The 21,519-nt window shown below is 39.6% G+C and overlaps 3 protein-coding genes across 3 annotated transcripts in view; all 3 read right to left on the reverse strand.

Moving 5' to 3' along the window:
- LOC135123515 (mediator of RNA polymerase II transcription subunit 1) overlaps positions 1-21,519 on the reverse strand; it is a 188,730-nt gene that overhangs the window by 59,964 nt on the left and 107,247 nt on the right. The window lies entirely within an intron of this gene.
- On the reverse strand, positions 49-4,324 carry LOC135123181 (mediator of RNA polymerase II transcription subunit 1-like). Its single transcript, XM_064047675.1, has 5 exons — positions 4,170-4,324; positions 865-1,355; positions 452-512; positions 289-403; positions 49-69 (listed from the first exon to the last, which is right to left on the reverse strand). Exons 1-5 carry the CDS (start codon positions 4,322-4,324, stop codon positions 49-51), a joined length of 843 nt encoding a protein of 280 aa, XP_063903745.1.
- LOC135123182 (mediator of RNA polymerase II transcription subunit 1-like) overlaps positions 4,708-21,519 on the reverse strand; it is a 99,316-nt gene continuing 82,504 nt past the window's right edge. The window contains exon 3 of the mRNA XM_064047676.1: positions 4,708-5,109. Within this exon, the coding sequence (XP_063903746.1) occupies positions 4,708-5,109 (402 nt within the window). The remainder of the gene's footprint in view (positions 5,110-21,519) is intronic.

Consider the following 21,519-nt stretch of genomic DNA (forward strand, 5'->3'; position numbering starts at 1 on the left):
CACACAGTGACGTTTACTTACCAGGCAGTACATTGTAATTAGAGTGCCCTATGTTATATTCTTGGTGTACTAAAAAACACAGAGGTTATGGTTTATTGTGTAACAGTATTTATAAAGATTAAACATATCAGTTCTCATAATTGATTGGTCATGACTAAACAAGATGTTCACTTTGTCATAACCAAAGTGTTGATGTAAGCAGAATAATTGCTAATAGTTGTACGATAAATTATAGTAAAGTACACATTTTTAAAAAGAGTGTTCGGGAGATTCATTAATTACACATACCTCTCTGAACTGCTGAAAACTTTTTTGTGGTCCTCCCACAGAATTTAGTTTTGCTATCAACCCTTCCCATATCTTTTCTAAAAGATCTGGCTTGTCCGCTACGAACTTTTGGGCCCTAAAATCTACATTACCTTCTAACTCCTCCACATACAACTCATGTTACTCTTGGGTAATACGCTGGGCCCTTTTACGTTTTTCCATTGCTCCCGTGAACGTATTGTAAACTGAATTTCGTGTTAGTGTGATTATTTTGATGTTTTTCTTTTATAATTATTGTTTACTTACATGTTATAAGTTCACAAATTTGTCCAAACTTCAATCAGTAGCAAAACAAATGTCACATGTCACAACAGAGAACAACGTAATCTAGACGCTACACAAATTTAAATACTACCGATTCTAAAAACATTAGATTCATCGTTCCGCTAACGATTTCAAAGCTTTACGATTACGATAGTGTTTATAAAATTGGAAATTTGTACAATCTCGCTAACCTGATTTTACGATTGCTTCTAACGATTATCGTTTGGGAACGAGATCGTTCTGGAGCGATAAATTACAAAATAGACCCCTTACTCTCGTTCAGCTTCGTCGACACCTGCCCGCTCCTCTCCCTGTTACCCCCACCACTCCCACTCCCCCCACTCGACGACTTACTACTCAAGTCCGTGGCACCATCACAGTGTTGCGCTGACGATTTCAACTTATCTACGATCGCCGAAAGCGATCCCTTTCTGTTTCTAACCTGGTTCGAGTTCGACGATTTCGACACGTCCGTCGAACTAGGGGAAGGCAGCCCATCTTGGACTCCGCTCAACGTGTCCGCGTTCAAATCTAGCGGTTTCACTTTCACGGACGACTTGTTTTTTGACGCACTCACGTTAAACACACCCGACATTTTCTTGTCCTTGTCCCTGGAAGAGTCCTTGGAAGCGGATTTCGTTTTCGAGTCGCTATTTTTACTACTGGGGGAGTTGGCGGCGCTCTTCAAGGTCGACATGCTGGGTTTGCCCGAGCCGCTGGCCGAGGGATGCTTTGGGGAGGTGCCGTGGCTCTTCGGATGGATTCTACGACAACTGGTCGCAAACAATTGATCGCGCGACAATTGATCGCAAGCAACTCGTCGCAGCACAATTGGTCGCACGCGACAATTGATCGCGGCGATAATTGATCGCAGCGACAATTGATCGCACGTAAACTGATCGCAGCGACAATAGATCGTACGTAAATTTATCGCAGCGTCAATTGATCGCAAGGTAAAATTCATCGGGAAGTATTTTCTTTTATTAAAACTAAATATTTAGTATTCTGAATTTTCAGTTGCAATAAATTTAGCAATCAGGTAAGGTGTAAATATCGAATTAAAAACAATTTGAATATAGATAAGTAACGAAGTTTGTAGTTGCACTTTAAAAATTAAAAAATACGAGCGTAAACACCTTGTTACATAAGATTTTTTATTAATAAATTGTCATTTTGGTTATTTTTTTTAAGAGATTGTTATTATTTATCTCGTTGCTTATTTTACCTATTATATTATAGGAACTAGCTTCATTATAATACTAGTACTCAACATAAAAAGTGTTTATTGTTCTTAACTAGATTACAATTATTTAAAAAATCATATTTTTAACAACCTTTAAATTTTAACACATTTTGATGCAAAATTGCCTCTATTGTCTATTCTTGTCTTTATACATATCACCAAACAATAAAATTTATGAACTAATAGTACATCTAGAGTATCCATATGCAGCGAATGTAAATTCCCCTGGACGGTTATAATACTTATTTTAATCCCTTGTAAATTGCAACGGATCTTTTACAGGGTTTGAGAAAGGTTTATGTGTATTGTAAATATATATTGCAAGAACTTTTGTTAGAGCGTCAAGAATAATTTTTTGTTACCGGGAAATCTAAGAAATGTAGGTACTTATGCAACTAAAAACTTACTTTTTAATTATTATTATGTGACTAGTATTGTACTGAAGAAAAATTTAGTTGTACCATATGTGGGTGTAAAAAATACATATACAGGGTTAGTCACGAGAAAATTATTTCTGAAAATTATTTTCACGCAACTCAAAATACGAATACCATGTACCACTTGATACTAACTGAATTTAAAATGAAATGCTTAATTCATGATTGCTTTGAGTTTGGCAATGTCATTTTGACAATTCTGGAAAAGGAGGTTACGCGAGTGTCCATGGTGGTACCGCAGCCAGTTGGAGATCTCCACTGGCGCCGCTAATAAGTTTGCAGGGCTTGCTTCGAGTGCCTCTTGATCTTTTGCAACCGATTAATGACGAGAAAATTATTTATAAAAATTCCTTTTACGATAGACATTTCTGCAACGTGTAAAACAGATCTCAGATCTAAAAAAAAGGAAGAAATAATTGGTTCGCAGTTTTCCATGAATGACCCTACTAGGGGCTGCTACCTGATTTTATTCTTCTCCGCACTTTGCATCCTACAAAAATTTACAACATGGGTTGGAGAAGCCCACCTACATCCGGTAGATTAGGCAAATAATTCTCAATGAATAGTCGGCCTTCCGAGTGAAATGTCCCTCAATAAACTTTTCGAACTTCCCAAGCTTTTTACGTTTTAACGGTATTCACTGTTTGTATTATTTGTTACTCGTGATGTATTGAATGATTTAAATATTTTAAATAATATTAATTAATAGAGAATATAAATCTGTTATGTGCCTTGTTTTATTCAACAAATTTTATTCCATGAGCCACTTCAAAAAAAAAAACTGTACGTCACTGTCATCGGCAGTCTTATCTGGGTAATGAGGGGTACTGTTTACGACACTTTACCGGTTTGGCTCGAAACCATCATTTTAAGTCTAGCACTTCCTCCAGTATGAGTATATTTCTTTGCTCCATGGTCAAAACTAATCTTTTTACGATCTTGTTTACAGAAATGGCGTAAAAGTGGAGATTGGTATGTAGGTACTTAGCAAAGGGAACGAGATAAATTATTCATTCTTTCGTATCTACGAGCGCCTTATTAACAGTGTGAGCGTTCAAAAAAGTTCTGAATGAAAAAACATCTTTGGTTTTATCTTGGATTAAAGATAATCTAGAACTAATTTGTAGTGAGCAAAAAATTGTCTGCAAAGAATGCAATAAACTCCAAAATTAATTGTTAATATATAAATTCAAATTTCTTTGCACCAAATTTATTAAAAAATATATATATTTAATTTTTTAAACTATCAAACGTAATGAAAATAATACTTTTTCACTTAAAACTGTAACGAGAGTTTTTTTAAGATTTATCTATAACATTTTAATTTGACAGTTGTAATAATTTTAAAACCATTTTTTATTAAAGAAAAATGACGTCTAACACGTTTTGAAAGCTATTTTTTTCACTCGTTTAATTGACAAACCTTAAACTTGTGAGAAGAAAAGCTTGAATCACTTACTTGAGCGTCTAATCAATAAGACGAATAATTCAAATAAACATTACAGTAGCATACCGACGAGATGTGTCAGCAATAAAAAAAATATTTTACAATATTTTCACTTTTTTGCACTTTGGTTTAGTCGGAAATGAGCCTAATAGTTACTGTTTTTATAGAACTCGTATGTATTTATTTTGACACTTTTTTTTAGAAATAATGAAATTTTTGAGAATATAGCACATTATTTTATTTTCCTCATTCATAACAATTACTTATTTCTCTATAAACGCTATCGTTTTTCGCTTGCGATCAATTGTCGCATGCGACCAGTTGTACTTGCGACGAATTGTGTTGCGATCAATTGTGACTGCGACCAGTTGTCGTTGCGACCAGTTGTCGCTGCGACCAATTGACGCTGCGATCAGTTGTTCGCGATCAATTGTCGCGCGACGAATTGTACACGACGAATTGACGCGGTACCCTTCGGATGATGTGCTTGGGGATGATGTGCTTGGGGCTGCTAGGCACGTGCGCGGGACTGTGCTTGGGGCTGTGGTGGGAGGAGCCCGTCTTGAGGGTGGGCTTCATCAGGTTAGGGCTGAGCTTGCCGCTCATCGACAGGCTTCAGTTCTGAGTGGGCGAGGCGTTGAACTCATGCTGGGACTGGTCGGCGTGCTCATGTTGAGCGGAGGGGATTCGGCCGGTTTGATGCTAACGGTTACCGGTTTGGTTAAGGGGTCCTGCTTTGGGGGGACTTTCTCGGGCGGACCCATAGGGATCTCGTCGCGTTTGCGTTATCTCTTCTTTTCGATGCTTCCCTTAAAGTTAGAAAGGGATAATATAGTAACAGTACGAAAGAAGGAAAGACATGCGGCGGCAACGAGGCTTCGTCTTCTTGGAGAATTCGTCCACTGTAAAGCGACAACACACACAAGCAAATAAAAATACCTAAGAGACTAGAAGCAGAAAGTTCTTTTATTTCTATAACAATATTACAACTACACCCACAACCGAAATAAATACGAATCAACTTCTCTAACCTTATCGTCCGACCTGCTTTTGCTGCTCTTCTTTTCTTTGTTCTTCTCTTCGCCACTTTTGCTTTGTGACGACGTTATCGGCGTTATGGTGATGGAACTGGGCAGTGCGTTAGCGGCGGAAGTCGCCAAGGCTATGATTTCTATTCCGGTTCTCTTCTCGGCGTTACCGCCTGAGGTGAATCCCGGCGAACTCGTGGCGATGGGAGTGATGCTGACGCTTGGAGGTACCAAATTCTTCTCGCCTAAATCCATCATGAGATTAGTGGGCGATTTTTGGTCTCGAGATTTTCGTCTAGAAGGGCCAGCCAGGATTTCCTCTACGTCGCCTAATTCGTCCAGACTTCCGAAATCACCACTCACCTAACAACAATGACATTACGATGAGGACAAATAATGATTTTTATTAAAACACACATTCGCCACAGTTAAAAAATTGGTCGAAAGTTGTTTCGACAGAACTTCCCTTGCCCTTGAAGTGAACAAATCCCCCTTTTTTGAAAAATTATAAGAATTATTTGCGATTTTTCTTTTCCGATAACCTCTATAAAGTAAGAACCCATAATGACACCAGTTACACGAATGTTTTTTGAGTTTTTAATATTAATTTTTCAGTTTTTCAATTTTCCAATTTTTAGATTTTACAACGTTACGATTTTATAATTTTTTGTTTTTCAATTTTAATTTTTTCAGTTTTTGGTTTCTTCAATTTTTGCGATGTGCAATTTTTCAGTTTTTCGTTTCTTCAGTTTCTAGATTTTGAAACTTTAATTTTTCCTTTTTTCGATCTGATTTTGATCAATTTTTGGATTTTTCAATTTTCCGAATTGCAATTTTTCTGTTTTCAATATTTTAGTTTTAGATTTTTTAATTTTTCTAGTTTTCATTTTAAATGTGTAATAATAATAATAACTTTTATAATATTTTACTTTTTCAAATGTTGTAACTTTGGAGTTTTTCCATTTTTCAGTTAATGGATTTTAAAACTTTTCCTTTTATTCGACTTTTCGATTCATTATTTTCCTTCAAATTTTCGATTTGCAATTATTCGCTTAGGTTTTTTATTTTCTCTGTTTTTTTTTTCAATTTTTCGTTTTTTATATTTCAAATTTTTTCCACTTTTCGTTCATTTTTCTTTTTTTTTTTTGTTTCGTCAATGTTACAATATGTAACTCTTCGAGTATTCAATTTTTCATTTTTCACTTCTTCAACTTTTAGATTTGCTATTTTTTGTTTCGGTTACTTTCTGTTTTTTCAATCGTTTGGTTTTTCAAATTGTGATTTTATAATTTTTCTTCTTTCTGTCTGAAATTGATCAATTTTTGGATTTCTCAGTTTTTCAAATTGCTATGTTTCGATTTTCAATTTTTCACTTTTAGAATTTTTGAATTTTTCGTTTTTTCTAGATTTCGTTTTAAATGTGTAATAATAATCAAAATAATAACTTTTAAAATATTTCACTCTCTCAATGCTATTATTTTAGAATTTTTCCATTTTTCAATTACATATTGGATTTTAAAAATTTCTTTCAATTTATTCGACTTTTCGATTCTTCAATTTTTTTATTTCTTCAAATTTTCGACTTTTCAATGTTCTGATTTTATAATTTTTTGTTTTTTGAATTTAAATTTTTTTCAATTATTCGTTCAATTTTTCTTATATTTTGTTTCTTCAATTTTACAATATGTAACTCTTCGAGTTTTTCATTTTTCGGTTTTTCATTTTTCACTTCAACTTTTCGATTGGCAATTTTTGGTTTCGGTTTTTATTTTCGTTGTTTTTTCAGTGTGCTGATTTTATCATTTTTATTCTTTCGGCTGTCAATTTTTCAGTTTCAAAATTGTTAATTTTTCGTTTTTTCAATTTTAGATTTGCAATTTTTCTAGTTTTTGTTTTAAATGGGTAATATATTAATAATAATAATTTTTAAAATATTTTACTTTTTCAAAGTTATGATTTTAGAATACTTCCATTTATACTTCTGCGACGAAATTCCGGATGGGAGGGACGGACGGTCGGTCCGGTGACGGTCCGGAATCTCGTCGATAACGTATGGGGTGGCGGCGTACTTGGGTGCCAAGCTTTGGGTCGACTAGTATCGCTGATGTCAGAAACACGTCTGGTCGACCAAGCTTATGCGGCTACCTTCACGCCGCCGGGGGTGGCGCCCAGTGTTGGGGACAGATACTTTTAAAAGTATCTAGATACAGATACAGATATATGGAAGATAAAAGTATCTAGATACAGATTGTTTTCGATTTTTTCGAAATGTATCTAGATACAGATACAGATACTTTTTGAAGCTTTGACGAATTGAATTGAAAACGTGAACTCAACGAGTGAGCAGTGTACCCTCTCTCCAGACGTATTTGCTTCTCCCGGTGAGCCCGTTTCTTGCTATTTTATTAAATTTGGCTAGCGAAAAGTTGTAGAATCTAAGAGTTGGTTGCGCTAAACAGCTTCAACCCTTAGTGAAGGGGAAGCAAATTACATGCTTCCCCATTAATTCGGTACTTGAGTTTTTGTCTCTCGCTTATCTTGGAAGTGCTGATAGGTTCTCCCTCTTTTTGCATTGACCACAGTAACAGTCTGTACTGCTCGCCTGTCCGGCGCAGCGGTATACTGACAAAGCTTAAACGAACGAGAAATCAAAATGGCGACTTCGGCGCCGCAATTCCCAGCTAAAGAACAAGCGATAGTTATGAACGCTGTCGACGACTTAAAACTCACAGACTACGTTGTCGCTATAGGTAATATAGTGCAACCAAAAAACATTATTTTTGCCTCGCGAATTTCAAATGGCCGTATTTGCATATACATGAGCTCTAAACTGTTGGTTGATCAAGTAGTTGCTGATCATCCGGTGATCACAATTAAAGATTTTGAAGTCAACATAAGACGTCTAATGAACCCGGCACGTCGCATTATCTTTTCAAATGTATGTCCTTCAGTTCCCCACAACGTTATAGAGAATCTTGTTCAAACCCTAGGTTTTACTGCAGGATCGAAAATGTCATTCTTAAGAGCGAGTATTGAAGGTGACGAATTTAAGCATGTGCTAAGTTTCCGAAGGCAAATCTACATTCAGCCTGATGACTCTATTAACCTCCCTTCTTCCATGGTCATAAAGTGCGATAACACGAATTACAGGATCTTTCTTAGCTATGATGATGTTTGTTTCAAGTGTAAAGTCTCAGGCCATTTCGCTAGTGACTGTCCAAACCAAACTGAACCCACTGACCAAACGGATACTTCCAACTCGTCGACTCCTCTGGATTTGGCTGTTGGTAAATCTCGTGCTTTAGACGACCAATTGGAGACTTCTAATCTGGTTACCCCCTCACCTTCGACTACCGCGAAGCGCTCTGCCCCTGATGAACCTTCGATTGAATTCATTCCCCCTGATCAACCACAGCTAAACCTTGATGACACAGACCAAAGTGTACGGGGGAAAGAAATTAAACCTTCCGATTCAACCGAAAGCCTTACTCCAACATCTGAAATACTAGCACCCGCTGAACAACTAATTAACAATGCTCACTACCCTCTCACCTTCGAGGAGACTGTTGCCTTTCTTGAGAAGGCTGTTGGAAAACCGGATATACTAAGTCTTATTAGGGAATATACTAATGACATTTATGGTGTTCTTATAATGCTTCACGACATTTACCCTCTTGTGTCGCACAAAAACTTGAAAAATCGATGCAAAAAAATTCAAAAGAGAATTAAAAAAGCCTTAAGTTCCCTGCCAGAGGAACATGGCACAGATCTATCCGGTCTGTTTCAGACTCCCATGACGTCCGCTTTGTAAACATAATTTACTGCAGTATCCTACACTTTCGGTTTTTTCTTATAAGGTTTTTAAATTCTTATAACCCCTATTAAAATTCGATTCCCATTATAATAAAAATACTCTCTTCCCACAGTTCTTTAAAAATACTGTATCTGTTAAATATTTTGTTGGCAATTTAGTATACACTAATATAGCTTCCCTGATGGCAAAATATGACGACTTCTCTGTGCTGGTGGAATCTTTGAAACCGACTTTTATAATGTTGTCAGAGTCGTGGTTAAGTCCTGCGATTCCTGATACATTAGTGGCTATAAACGGTTACACTCTTTTTAGGAACGACTTGATTTGTTCCAGTTTCACAATTAATATCTTAAGCTCGGAAGTCGGCAATAATGAAGCACTATTTCTCAAATTATCGAACAGTAGTATCTCATTTGTGTTAGGATGTATATACAGACCCCCAGACTCTGCAATTGGTGATGATAGAAAACTCTTTACGTTTGTGTCAAAAATTGCCGATAGCTGCGACAGACTGATTATAGCGGGAGACTTTAATTTACCTGACATAACCTGGCCTCTTGATCATAACGCTAATTTTGACGCTCCTTCCCAGTTGTTGTGTGATGTACTGATAAACAGTCATCTAGAGCAAATTATTACTAAACCGACCCGTTATAGAACGAACCAAACACCGTCAACCCTCGATCTAATTATTACCTCGGACGATAAGTTACTAGCAAACTTGGATTATCTGGATCCTGTTGGTAAATCTGATCACGTGGTGTTAAAGGTTGAAGTGCAAATCTGTTTTGAAAGACGAAGGAAGATTACCTCTACTTGTAGGGTTATTACGAATTATGAGCTGGTCAACAGAGATCTGTTCAACACTGACTGGTCCACCATTCTTGTGGAACCATCTGTAGAAGACAATTGGACTAGATTTAAGAAACAGCTTAATTCTGTGGTGACCAAACACACAGTTTCCGTAGTAAGAAAACAGTCTTCAAATAAACCATGGATCACCAAACAGATTCTCAAACTTATTAGAAAAAAGAGGGCGCTGTGGCGGTTACAAGCGCACTGGTAGCGAGAGTGATTACAAGGCACACAGAGTGTTTTCAAACAAAGTTTCTGCTACTATAAGAGATGCCAGATGCAACTATGAGAAGCGCATTGCTGCTTTAAAAGATGTAAAATGTTTTTACAAATACGTGCGGTCTTCCTTAGTTGGGCCTGTGAAGACCCCTCACCTAAGAGACGTAAGTGGACGTGTCACTGAGGATAGTCAATTGGTCGCTAATTTGTTTGCGGACACGTTTGCTAAAGTTTTTACAATTGACACAAATTCTAATCTCCCTACTGTACAGACACCCCCAAATTCCACAACTATTACTTCCGTTGAATTCTCTGAGGCAGCAATAGCTAAAAAGATATCTAAACTGCGCATAACCAAATCTCCTGGACCAGATAGCATTACCGTGAGTCTTCTCAAAAAGTGCCAATGTTTGTGCCAACCTTTAAAGATTCTAATGGAGCAGTCATTTGAGTCGGGGACTCTTCCTCTTGAATGGAGGTCCGCGGTGGTGAAACCCATATATAAAAAGGGTGATAAGTTTGTTGCTGACAATTATAGACCTGTCAGTTTAACGTCTCACGTAGTCAAAATCGCTGAATCCATTGTTTATGATGTGTTGATAGAGTTTATGATTAACTGTAATATACTCCCTACAGAGCAACACGGATTTGTGCCTGGTAGGTCTGTTACTACAAATTTACTCTGTAGTCTTGAGGACTAGACCAAGACGCTTGATTCCGGCGAATCAACTGATGTTCTGTACTTGGACTTCTCGAAGGCCTTCGATCGAGTGCCTTTGCGACATCTTCTATTTAAACTCAACCATTTTGGCGTTCGTGGAAACCTTCTTCGCTGGATAGAGGCTTTTCTTTCTAATCGGTTGTTCAGTGTTAAAGTGGGTGACGTATTTAGTATGCAGAGAAGAGTGCTGAGTGGAGTTCCTCAGAGATCGGTACTTGGGCCCCTTCTTTTTGTGATCTATACCTCCGACATTAAATATTCTTTGAAATCCCCTTTTGTAATGTATGCGGATGACCTGAAGATCTATAATAAGAGTTGCAATTTCACTGTTCTGCAAAATGACTTAGATGTGGTTGCCAATTGGTCGTGTACATGGTTGCTGCCTATTAACTCCGCAAAATGCGTCGTGCTATATACTAATAGTAGCCGAAATCCAAAGCATGATTATCATGTGAATGGCACGCAACTATTCAAGGTTGACGCTTATCGTGACCTGGGTGTAATGGTGTCATCCTCTCTCTTGTGGTCCGAGCACAAGGCTGAAGTAGTTAAGAAGGCGAATAGAATTATATTTCTTATTAGTCGGACGTTTAGGGCTATTACAATATCGATGTTCATCAATTTATATAAAACGTTAGTTCGACCAGTTCTAGAATTTGCCAATACTGTATGGGCACCGTCTCTGAAAGGCGATATTGCATTATTGGAGGGTGTACAGCGTCGTGCCACTCGTTTGCCGTTTGGGAGAGTTCGCCCTTCATATGAAGGGAGACTGGCCCTAATGCACTTACCTTCCTTGGCTGATAGAAGGGTAAGGGGGGACATGATTACAACATTTCAAGCGCTTACTAACAACAACTCAGTGATACGGTCCTTTTTTAAGCTAGACATGCGTGGTCGGACAAGGGGTCATTCCTTTAAATTAGTTAAAGGTAACTTTAAAACAACAGCTACACAGCTAGACAGATATACATTGTTAACAGGGTGTTTGGTAAGTGGAATTCTTTACAAACGGAGGTTGTGTTGAGTGACTCAGTTTTAAGTTTCAAACGTAGCTACGATCAGTATAACAAAGTGTAGGTATTAAAGATGCGCGGGCACAACAGGCTTAGGCCTCTGCCCGATCGCAGTTTCATAATAATAATAATAATAATAATAATAATAATAAAATAACTGAAAACATGTTTATGTATTTTTTTATGTATTGTTTAATGAATTTTTTAAAATTAACATTTCGAACGTATTGCCACCTAAATTATTTCTTCTTGGTGTCAGAATTTGGTTTCCGCTACTAAACACCCGTTCCACAGGTGCAGAAGAAGGAATTGTGGTGTTAAATTTAAAAAATAAACATTTTACTGTAGCATAGTTATTCAAGACTGAAAAATCTTTTCTTTTTTCCTGCAAATAGGCCATCGCTTCGCTGTTTGATGTGTCGCAAATTCTGCAATATTTATTATGTAGGCTTAAAAAGAATATTTTTTTTGTTTTTATTCCCATACTACACTATCCAAATTGTGTTTGAGTATATCTAATAATTATCTCCAGCATTAAAATTAATATTTCATAAGAATACGGAAAATGATTATTCTGTGCTGAAGGTCTGTTGTCGGCAACCTGTCATAAATTATTATTCCTCAATATCGGCTTAGGATGTTTTTATGACCATGGCCGGTAATCGTCTATAACTGTGCGGCAGGTATATAAATTTTAGGAAGAATTGCTGGTTCGGTTTAAGGCAAAATAAGTACAATTTCTTAGAAAGGTATTTAAACCCCTTATAGGATCAAAGGCTGCCTGGCAGCCCTGAATCACCAGAGTGCAACTTTAAATTTTCAGATTTTTGTTGAAACTCATTTTATTTTAATCTCGTTTCACGATTTCTGAGAATATATCACGATAAATTATTCTACCGAAGGTTGTAGAAATATTAATTTTATTGACCAAGATAATTACACTTAAACATAATCGGCACATTCTAGAGCAAAACGGACCTGTCAAGCCCGCCTCGCGTTAGGTCCAACAATGAAAAAGTGAAGAAATGACACATGTGGCAACAGGAAAAGATGCTACATTTGTCTGAAAAATGAAGATATAAAACAGTAACAAATATACGATTTATGCGAGAGAAATATATGTATTGCACATTCGATTAATCGTTTACAAAACTAATTTGTGCTAATTGAAAAAATTCATCATTATGTAACACGCAGTTATTATTTTCTAAAAATAATAACATACCTTAAACAAATATTTTTACTATTAAAATTACTCTTATTTAATAACACAAATACAACCAGCGGGCCTACCGGACCCGGGTTGCTCAGGTACACAGATAAAGTACATTGCCCCGACAAGGGTAAAACGCAGTGAATAGTGAATTGTGGTTTATGGTTTTTAAAATACCATCTTACGATGGCTTAGATTTATTACCCCTCGGGATTATATTTAAAGATGTATAAGTACGGAAGGCTACGATGTAGGAAATGATGGTAGGGTAAATGTGTACAAGAGTGCGCATATGTATAAGAGTACGCACTGATGATTTCTGGTTATTAGTGCCATCTGGGTAAGATGTAGTTATACCATTCAGAATTTAATGCTAAACCTGAGATAAAGGTGCAAAAGTGACCTGAATATAGTTTATAGTTTAGTCGTACTGACGAATTTATGTTCACACGTTGTGTGGATGTAATTTTTACCGCTCATAGTTTTAGTTTTTTGTAAGGTACGTACCAGTTCTTTTATTTTACAGTAATAATTTTGATTAGTTGTAACTTTTAAGGTCTCGTTATACACTAACAGTTTTATACTTTCTATCCATCAAAAGCGTTTAACTTTGAAAACATTAGGTTATGTACAAATGTACAAGAGTGCGCAGCGAGGTATTGTATAAGAGTGCGCATTGCTTGCAATACGTAGTCTAATAGTCTTGGAGATACATATCATACGATAATGAATTATTTAACTCTACTACTTTGTAATGCTTTTCAAGTTGTGTGGTGGTGGTTATGGTGATTTTTTTTTTATTTTTACTTCCTGAGCGTGTTGTAATCGAGTCCGTCGACCGACTCTCTATTTTTACGTTTTCTCGACTTTTCAAGACCCCTAGAGTACGAAGAAATAGGTCTCCCGTTTTATGTGTAGTCTGTAGTCACTTATTCCCATTTATTTTCACCTTAGAAACAAATATTTTTTCATAAAAAGTAATGCGTACTCATAAGCGTTCAAATGCGCACTCTTGTGCAATGAACTGTCTAAGAGTGCGCATTTGCACATCTTGACAAAAACTGAAATTACTCTTAAAATATAGTGGTGTTGGGACGTACAATTAAATATATCTGATCTCTAAACATGTATATAACGAACCCATATTATAAAATTTGTCTATCCAAAAAAATTAAAAAGTTGTTGACAGTTTTACACTAAGTGCGTACTCTTGTACACATTTACCCTATTTAAAATATGAAAATTTCCGTGACAGAACACTATTAGTGGACCTCTTACCTCTATTTTTGTTTATGTGACCAAAATCACCAACATGAAGTATCAAAAATTACTACTAGTATCTCAACTAATAATTACTGAAAAAAAAGTGAAATAAAAAAATGTATCTGTATCTGCGCCACTAATTTTGTATCTAGATACAGATATTTTGTGCTTAAATTCGATTGTATCTAGATACAGATACTAGATACCCAAAAATGTATCTAGATACTTTATTTAGATACAAGTATCTAGATACTGCCCAACACTGGTGGCGCCTTCGGTCAGGAGCGGCGGTCGCTCGGGCGCCAGCTCCCTCTCCGGTGGAGGGAGCGCCGGGGTGCTCTAAAGCCGGAGACACGGAATTCAGGTGATGAGCCGCCGCGAAAACCCGAGAATAAATAAAATAAAACGGCAAGAGATATTTTACAATAAAATAGGGTTTATTCCCTGCCACCAGCTACACGGTCTAAAATAATAAAACTACGGCTAAACAACTTAAGTATCTAACAAAACGGTTTTACAAACAAAAAGAATTAAAGTCCGGCACGGTCGTTCCTCCTGGGCGGCGACTACCTTCAGGCCGGGCTCCTCTTGGCTCTGGGGGCGGCGACCTTGAGATCTGGAAATCCCGCTAAAACGGCACGGCGACCCGGGAGGGGAGCGCGGTGACGGTAACGACGCGTGCACGACGGTGTCGACTTTCGACGGTGACAAAAAAAACGCGGTGACGGTGCCACGGTTTTTCGCTCGGGGGCGGCGATTCGAAAATCGGTACAAAACAGGCAGGCGACCCACAAAGGTACTTACGGTGGTCGGAGGGTCGAACTGCTCACTTCTCACTTCCCAAAAATACTCTTCACCAGGACAGCAGCCACAGCACTTTCGCACTCCTTGGAGTTTCAGGCAAGAGTCCTCTTCTTCCGCCGCGGCGGCGCGGCGGCGCGGCGAGCGCGGATTTACCCCCGGCTCTCGCGGTACGCGTCACGGTTTCCAGCCCGCGAAAATTCGCTTCGTTACACTTCCATTTTTCAATTATTGGATTTTAAAACTTCCATTTATTCGACTTTTCAATCTTTCGATACTTCAAATTTTCGATTTGCAATTTTTTTTCGGTTTTTTATTTTATTTTTCATTTTATTGTTTCTTCAATTTTACAATATGTAACTCTTCCACTTTTCATTTTTAAATTCTTCGATTTTTCGCTTTTTCAAAGCTGATTTTATAATTTTTCGTTTTATTCCTATGTGACATTATTCAACTTTTGAATATTTTTTAGTTTTCGGTTTTCAGTATTTCTATTTTTCAATTTTTTGTTTGTTAAGCTTTCGTTTTTTCAATTTTATCATTTTCAGTTTCTCTATTTTTCAAATTTTCGTTTCTTCAATTTTTTACTTGCAATTTTTTAGTTTTCGTTTTAAATATGTAGGTGGAAACTTATAATTTAAAAAATTTTTCATTTTTCAATTTTACGATTTTAGAATTTTTTCATTTTTCAATAACTGAATTTTAAAATTTTCGTTTATTCGGTTTTTATTTTTCGATTTTTAATTTTTAAGTTTTTCGGCATTGCAATTTTGACAAATCTATATTTTTCAATTTTACAATTTTTGGGTTTTCCAATTTTTCTATTCAATTCGTTTTGTTTTTAATTTGCATTTTTTTTAATCTGGGGACTTTTGTCGTGGTTGGTGATGGGTCGGTCTGACACTAACCACGCAATATTTGAGGTTCGAATTTTCACAACAACAATTGTAATTCGAACCAATTCGAGTTTTTGTAATTTAAAATTGGTTAAAATGTCTTGCGAAGAAGTTACGCGTCCGGAAACATGGGAAATTTTAAGTTTAGATTTGCCACTGACATTCACCTGACATTTCTCGTCATTGCTACCAATCTTACCGATCTAAATTACACCAGATCTATTAAAGAACGCCTTTCCGCTGTTAACGAACTGCTGTGACGTCATTTGCGTGCGTTAATAGCTCTATTAGAAAACCAAAAAACGTGGGCGGTAGAAAAAATTATAATATTACAAATTTCTATGTTCAACCAACTTTACATTTTACCACTATAAATGAACTAGAGAACTCGTGAAAAATATAATAAATTCTTTGCAAAAAAAAAACCTCCATTTCTTGGCGAACTGTCCACATTTGTTGCCACTGATGACGTTTCCATTGAGTTCTTATTGAAATTAAAATTTATGGTGCAATTTGGTAGGTTTTCAAGTTCAAGTCCTGATGCTAAAGGATTTAATACGGCGTTTGCAGCATATTTAGTAGTGGCTGATGAAGATTAGAGAGTATTTTTTCTGAAGAGGGTCATGAAATAAAATTTGTTAAATAAAACGACGCACAGAACAGATTTCCATTATCTGTTAACAAATACTATTTTTCGAATAACACATCAATCTATTTTTGTATCATAAATTTAACAGTTACAAAAGTTACTACTTTATCAAAAAGTAAACACTTAAAAATAATATTCTTAATTTAATAGTAGTAGTCTGGATTCTGGATTCTTAATTTATGGGGGCTGACCGTGGCCAGCCGGCACTTAGGCCTCGCCTTTGGGCCCATTGTACCTTCCCCAAGTCCATATCAGGGTGTTTTCCGCTCCTCTACTCGTCAAGCCACCCAACTGCTTGAATGTACTTGAGTAATGCAGAGGGTGGAAACTCCCTGATATTTGCCATACTAGGCCAGATGTCCCCTAGTATGGATTCCCTGTAGGAGGCTAGGGCTGGACACTCACGAAGAATGTGCTCAGCTGTTTCCTCTTCTTCATTGCATCCACGACAGATTGGGTCTGTTACCACCCCTATCGTATATAGATGTTTGTTAAACTGGTAATGTCCCGTAAGGAATCCTACCAGTTTACGCAGTTTGTCCCTTGAAAGTGAGAGATAAAATTTCGTCAACTTACGGTCTGGTGTCGCCATACAAGCTCTACTATGCCGACAGCTGCTCAACTTCACCCATATCTGCTCATGGCGTCTCTGGGTATATTGCTTTACGAGTTCGTTCGAGAGGGCGACCGAAGGCGTGATTGCCGGTTCGGGTCCCCAGAAGGGCATGCGCGCGGCTCGCTTCGCCATCTCATCTGCCCTCTCGTTTCCTTCGTTGCCACTGTGTCCTTTGATCCAACAAAGTTCCACACTATTCCTCTGCGTTACATACTTTAGCGTTTGTCTGCACTCCCAAACCAGCCCGGATCGAACCATACAGCTGTCCAGGGCTAGTAGTGCAGACTTGCTGTCAGTAAGTATGCGTATTGATTTGTTGCCGATTTCACGTTCAGCAATGATTCTAGCTCCCAGCATTATTCCCATCAGTTCTGTTTGTAAGACAGACGTGTGGGTGCCGAGAGGTACACTAATTTGTGCGTTCAGTTGTTCGGAGTAGATGCCGGCTCCTGAACCACTATCTGTTTTGGCACCATCGACATAGATATCTATGTCGGCTCGTCCTTCTGAATTATCATTCATTGATATTCTATATGTCTTCTCATATATTAATTTTGTGCCCATTCGGTCACAGCCCATCCTTAACAAGGGTATTCTGTTGAACGCCTCCGTTAAGATCCGAGTGTGCTTCGTTGTGCGGCCTTGTTTGTTCCATACTCCCAGAGAGTGAAGTCTTAGAGACGTCGTCATTGCCGCTTCCTCTATGTAAAGGTTAAGAGGTGCTAAGCAAAGAAGAGTCTCCAGAGCCGCTGTGGGAGTGGTCCTCATTGCTCCTGTAACACTGAGACACGCCATTCTCTGAACGTGTTCAAGTTGCAGGGCTGTTGTTTTTTGTCTGGCTCTGGGCCACCAAACTAAAGCTCCATAGCACAGCATCGGTCTGACTATTGCCGTGTAGATCCAGAGGGCGATCTTGGGATTTAAACCCCACGACCTTCCCACCACCCTACGACATTGCCAAAGAGCCGAGCGTGCCTTTTCTACTTTATCATCTACATGCTTCTTCCAATTCAGTCGCCAGTCCAATACAACTCCCAGGTATTTGACTTCGTCCGAAAGTTGAAGCGTTGTGTTAAATATTTTTGGCATCTGTAGTGTGCCAATTTTCCTTTTCCTGGTGAACAGGATTAGTTTCGTCTTTTCTCCATTAACGGAGAGGGTATGTCTGCTGCACCATTCCTCGACTATTTTTACTGCAGCTTGCATTATCTCACATAATGTATCTGCGTTTTTTCCTGTTAGCAGAATGACTAGATCGTCCGCGTATCCAATTGTGTGGTAGCCAAGATCATTGAGGCGTCGTATCAGGCTGTCAACGACAGTATCCCACAGTACAGGAGAGAGAACTCCTCCCTGAGGACATCCCCTGTCTACAACAGCCTCGATCTCAGTGCCACCTACATTAATCATTACTTCCCTGTTCCTCAGCATACCGGCCACCCACCTACTCAGGGTGGGGTCCACGTCGTGCTCTCGTAGGGCTAGCTCTATGCTTTTGAAAGTCGTTTTATCAAACGCTCCTTCAATATCCAAAAACATTCCTAAGGTGAAGAGTTTGTTCTCCATCGCCCACTCTATACGGTTTACAACTGTGTGTAGGGCCGTATCGGTGGATCTTCCTTGGATGTAGGCATGTTGGTTCGGATGTAGAGGTTGCTTGCTCAAAGCAGTCTCCCGAATCTCTTTTTCGCTTAGTCTTTCTAGCGTTTTCAGCAAGAATGATGTTAAGCTAATTGGTCTGTAGGATTTAGCCAAGGTGTAATCTTGTCGTCCTGGCTTAGGTATAAAGATAACCTTTACTTTTCGCCATGCATTCGGTATGTAGCTGAAAGCCAGACACGCCCGAAGCATTGGCAACAAAATAGGGCGTAGTCTGCTCATTCCCCTCTGCAGGAGGGCGGGATAAATACCGTCAACTCCTGGAGATTTGTATGGGGAAAAGCTGTCCACTGCCCACTCCAGTCTTGCCTCCGTGACTACCTTTGCAGCCAGCGCCCAGTCCTTCGGGGAAGGTTGAGTACCGACTACATCCCTTTTGGAATGGGAGGTAGTCCGTGTGCTGCCTGGAAACATGGTCTGCAGCAAAAGTTCTGCGGACTCTTCTAAGGTGGCTGTAAAGGTGCCATCTTCTTTCTTTAGGAAACCTAGTTGATGTGTGTGGTCCTTCGAGAGAACTCTCTTCAGCCTTGCGGCCGAAGCAGTCGACGTTATGTCGCTGCAGAAGGATCTCCACGTTTCCCGTTTCCTCTTTCTTAATTCTTTCTTAAACTCTTTCCGGTGCTCTTTATAGGCTTCCCAGTCTTCAGTTTTCTTAGTGTTTTTTGCTCTATTGAAAAGTTTTCTTAGCCCCGATTGAAGTAGGCTGAGCCTTCGGTTCCACCATGGTGTACCTTTGCCCAGACCTTCCTTCTTTAGGGGGCAACTTTTCTCATACGCTGACATTAGAGAGTCGTTGATAATGGTCAAGGTTTTCTCTATGTCTTCTGTCGAACTGTATTCTGTTGGTATAGACTGCACGGAGGTCCCCAGTCTGTCGTCCAGTTCTTCGTTGTATGAAGCCCAGTTCGTCAGCCTAGGGTTCCTGTACGTCTTTATCTCCATGTCTATACATTTTGATGTATACATGATCCATCTATGGTCTGACACTGACGCCTCTTTAGAGACGTGCCATCCCATTATATATTGTGAGATATCCCATGTAGCCAGTGTAATATCTATTACTGACTGACTACGTGATGTTACGAAAGTTGGTTCGCAGCCTCGGTTGAGAATCTCTAGATTTGTTGATAAAAGATATTCAGCTAGTGTTCTTCCTCTATCATTAGTGTCTTTGCTCCCCCACAACAGACAGTGGGCATTCGCATCGGCACCGATGATGAGGTTTATATTTCCGGTATCACAGTGTTCCACCAAGTTCGCCATTTCCCATGTTGGACATGGTTCCTGTGCTCCCTGTGGTAAGTACACGGATGCTATTACCAGTTGCTCTTCGCCTCTTCCTATGTTACACTTAACATTTACCGCAGTCACATCCCTGGAGCTGACCTGAGGTAGGAGGACGGCTTTAATTTTCCTCGGAATGTAGACGCATGTCCTTGGAGATTCTATTGTGGTACCTGAAACAACAGTGCCATTTAAATTGCTCAACCCTGCGATCCTGGATTTTACAATCCATGGTTCTTGGATTATTGCTATAGTGTTCTGCATCTTGTCTAGACGACGACACAAAACAGTCGTCGCCATGCGACAATGCTGCAGGTTAATCTGAATGAAATTTATCTGCTGCAGCGCCATCTCTGCAACCAAAAAATCCCATAATTGTCCTAGGAGACACGAGGCATATGTCTCAGGCGGGCCCGCCCCCACTGGTAGAGGCTTCACCCCCTGGGGTTTCTACCTCTTCCATAGGGGTCCGCCCTTCCTGAGCCGACGCCTCGTTCTCCTTGAGTTTCAGGTTGAAAGAGGACAGCATATAGTTAATTCTGCCCTCCCTCTCCCTGATTATCTTGGCCTCTTCCATCCCAAGACCAAACACAAAGAGGTTGCCCGGAGAGGCAGCCTCGGGTTTGGCCTCGCGATGGAAAAGAAGCCATTTTTTGACGTGGGCCCATTGGTTCTGACCCTCCAGGCGGCGAAGTACGACTCCTGCATCCACCGGTGGTCCCGGTATCCACAGGGTCGCCCTCACCAGCCTTGGTAGCTCAGCCAAGGGGACCACGCTAAGTTGTGCGCCCTCCCACAAGGGTGTTAGGGAGCGCACTGTTTGTTGTAGCCATTTCAGGGACAACTCGTCTTCACAGGTTATCCTTAGGATTTCCCCTGTGTACTTCATGCCCCTGAAAGTGGCTGCTTGTCTACCCGATGCCAAGCACTGGTCAAGTTGCCTGTCCAGCGCTCCCATCAGGCCCTTTTGTACTATCTCCACCTGGTCAGCAGTCAGCTTACCAAGTGGATGCTGCACATCAATCACAGCTACACGGAGATGACTTGCAGCCGCCTCCCTGTAGCTCTGTTCTCTAGAGGTAGTCTCCTGCCTCCTCATCCTCTTTTGCTTTTCAGCTGCCGGAGGTGTGGAGGTTGAAGACCTCACTCTTTTCTTTGACCCTGAGGTATTTTTCCCCACGGGTTGTTTAGGGTTGGCTATCGTAGCCTGCCCTTTACCCTTGGGGTTTATCCCGGAGGAGGATGGACCCGGTTTCGGCGGGTCGGTATTCGCCGCCTCCGCCTGCAAACGAGCCTTCCTCCGCCTTTTTACCTCAGCCCCGCAGATTCGCTTCCTCCTAGGAGGCTGCGACCCCACATTGGCTGGGTTTTCTGTTTGAGGTGCACCCGAAGGCACTTCCTCAGTGGTTTTTTTTTGTTGTTATTCTCCATAGATCTGGATTTTAATTTCGTCCTTCTGCTTCCCCACCCACCACGGAGTCCAACAAGGGGACGTCGAACTTCGACGTCAGGGCTAGCAGAAGGATATAGCCCCCAGGGAAGCTCATCCTGCAGTACGCAGCCTCAACTAGTGAGGTTACTCGTGCTCAGACTACACTTCCCCCAAGGACTCACCCTGTCGGCGGTCTGACCCGACGACACAGCCGATTGATCTGAGATGGGTTAGTCTCGACCTCCCGTTTTGGTGGAAATCCAGGCCAAAGAGGCGTGTTGCCCAGCCTTGGTGACACACTGCACCAAGGGGGGCTCAACCTCCAGGATTCCTTC

This window comes from Zophobas morio, unplaced genomic scaffold (genome assembly GCF_036711695.1).
Source record: "Zophobas morio isolate AGI-343-1 ecotype UQ-CSIRO unplaced genomic scaffold, CSIRO_AGI_Zmor_V1 ptg000006l, whole genome shotgun sequence".
Lineage (NCBI taxonomy): Eukaryota > Metazoa > Arthropoda > Insecta > Coleoptera > Tenebrionidae > Zophobas > Zophobas morio.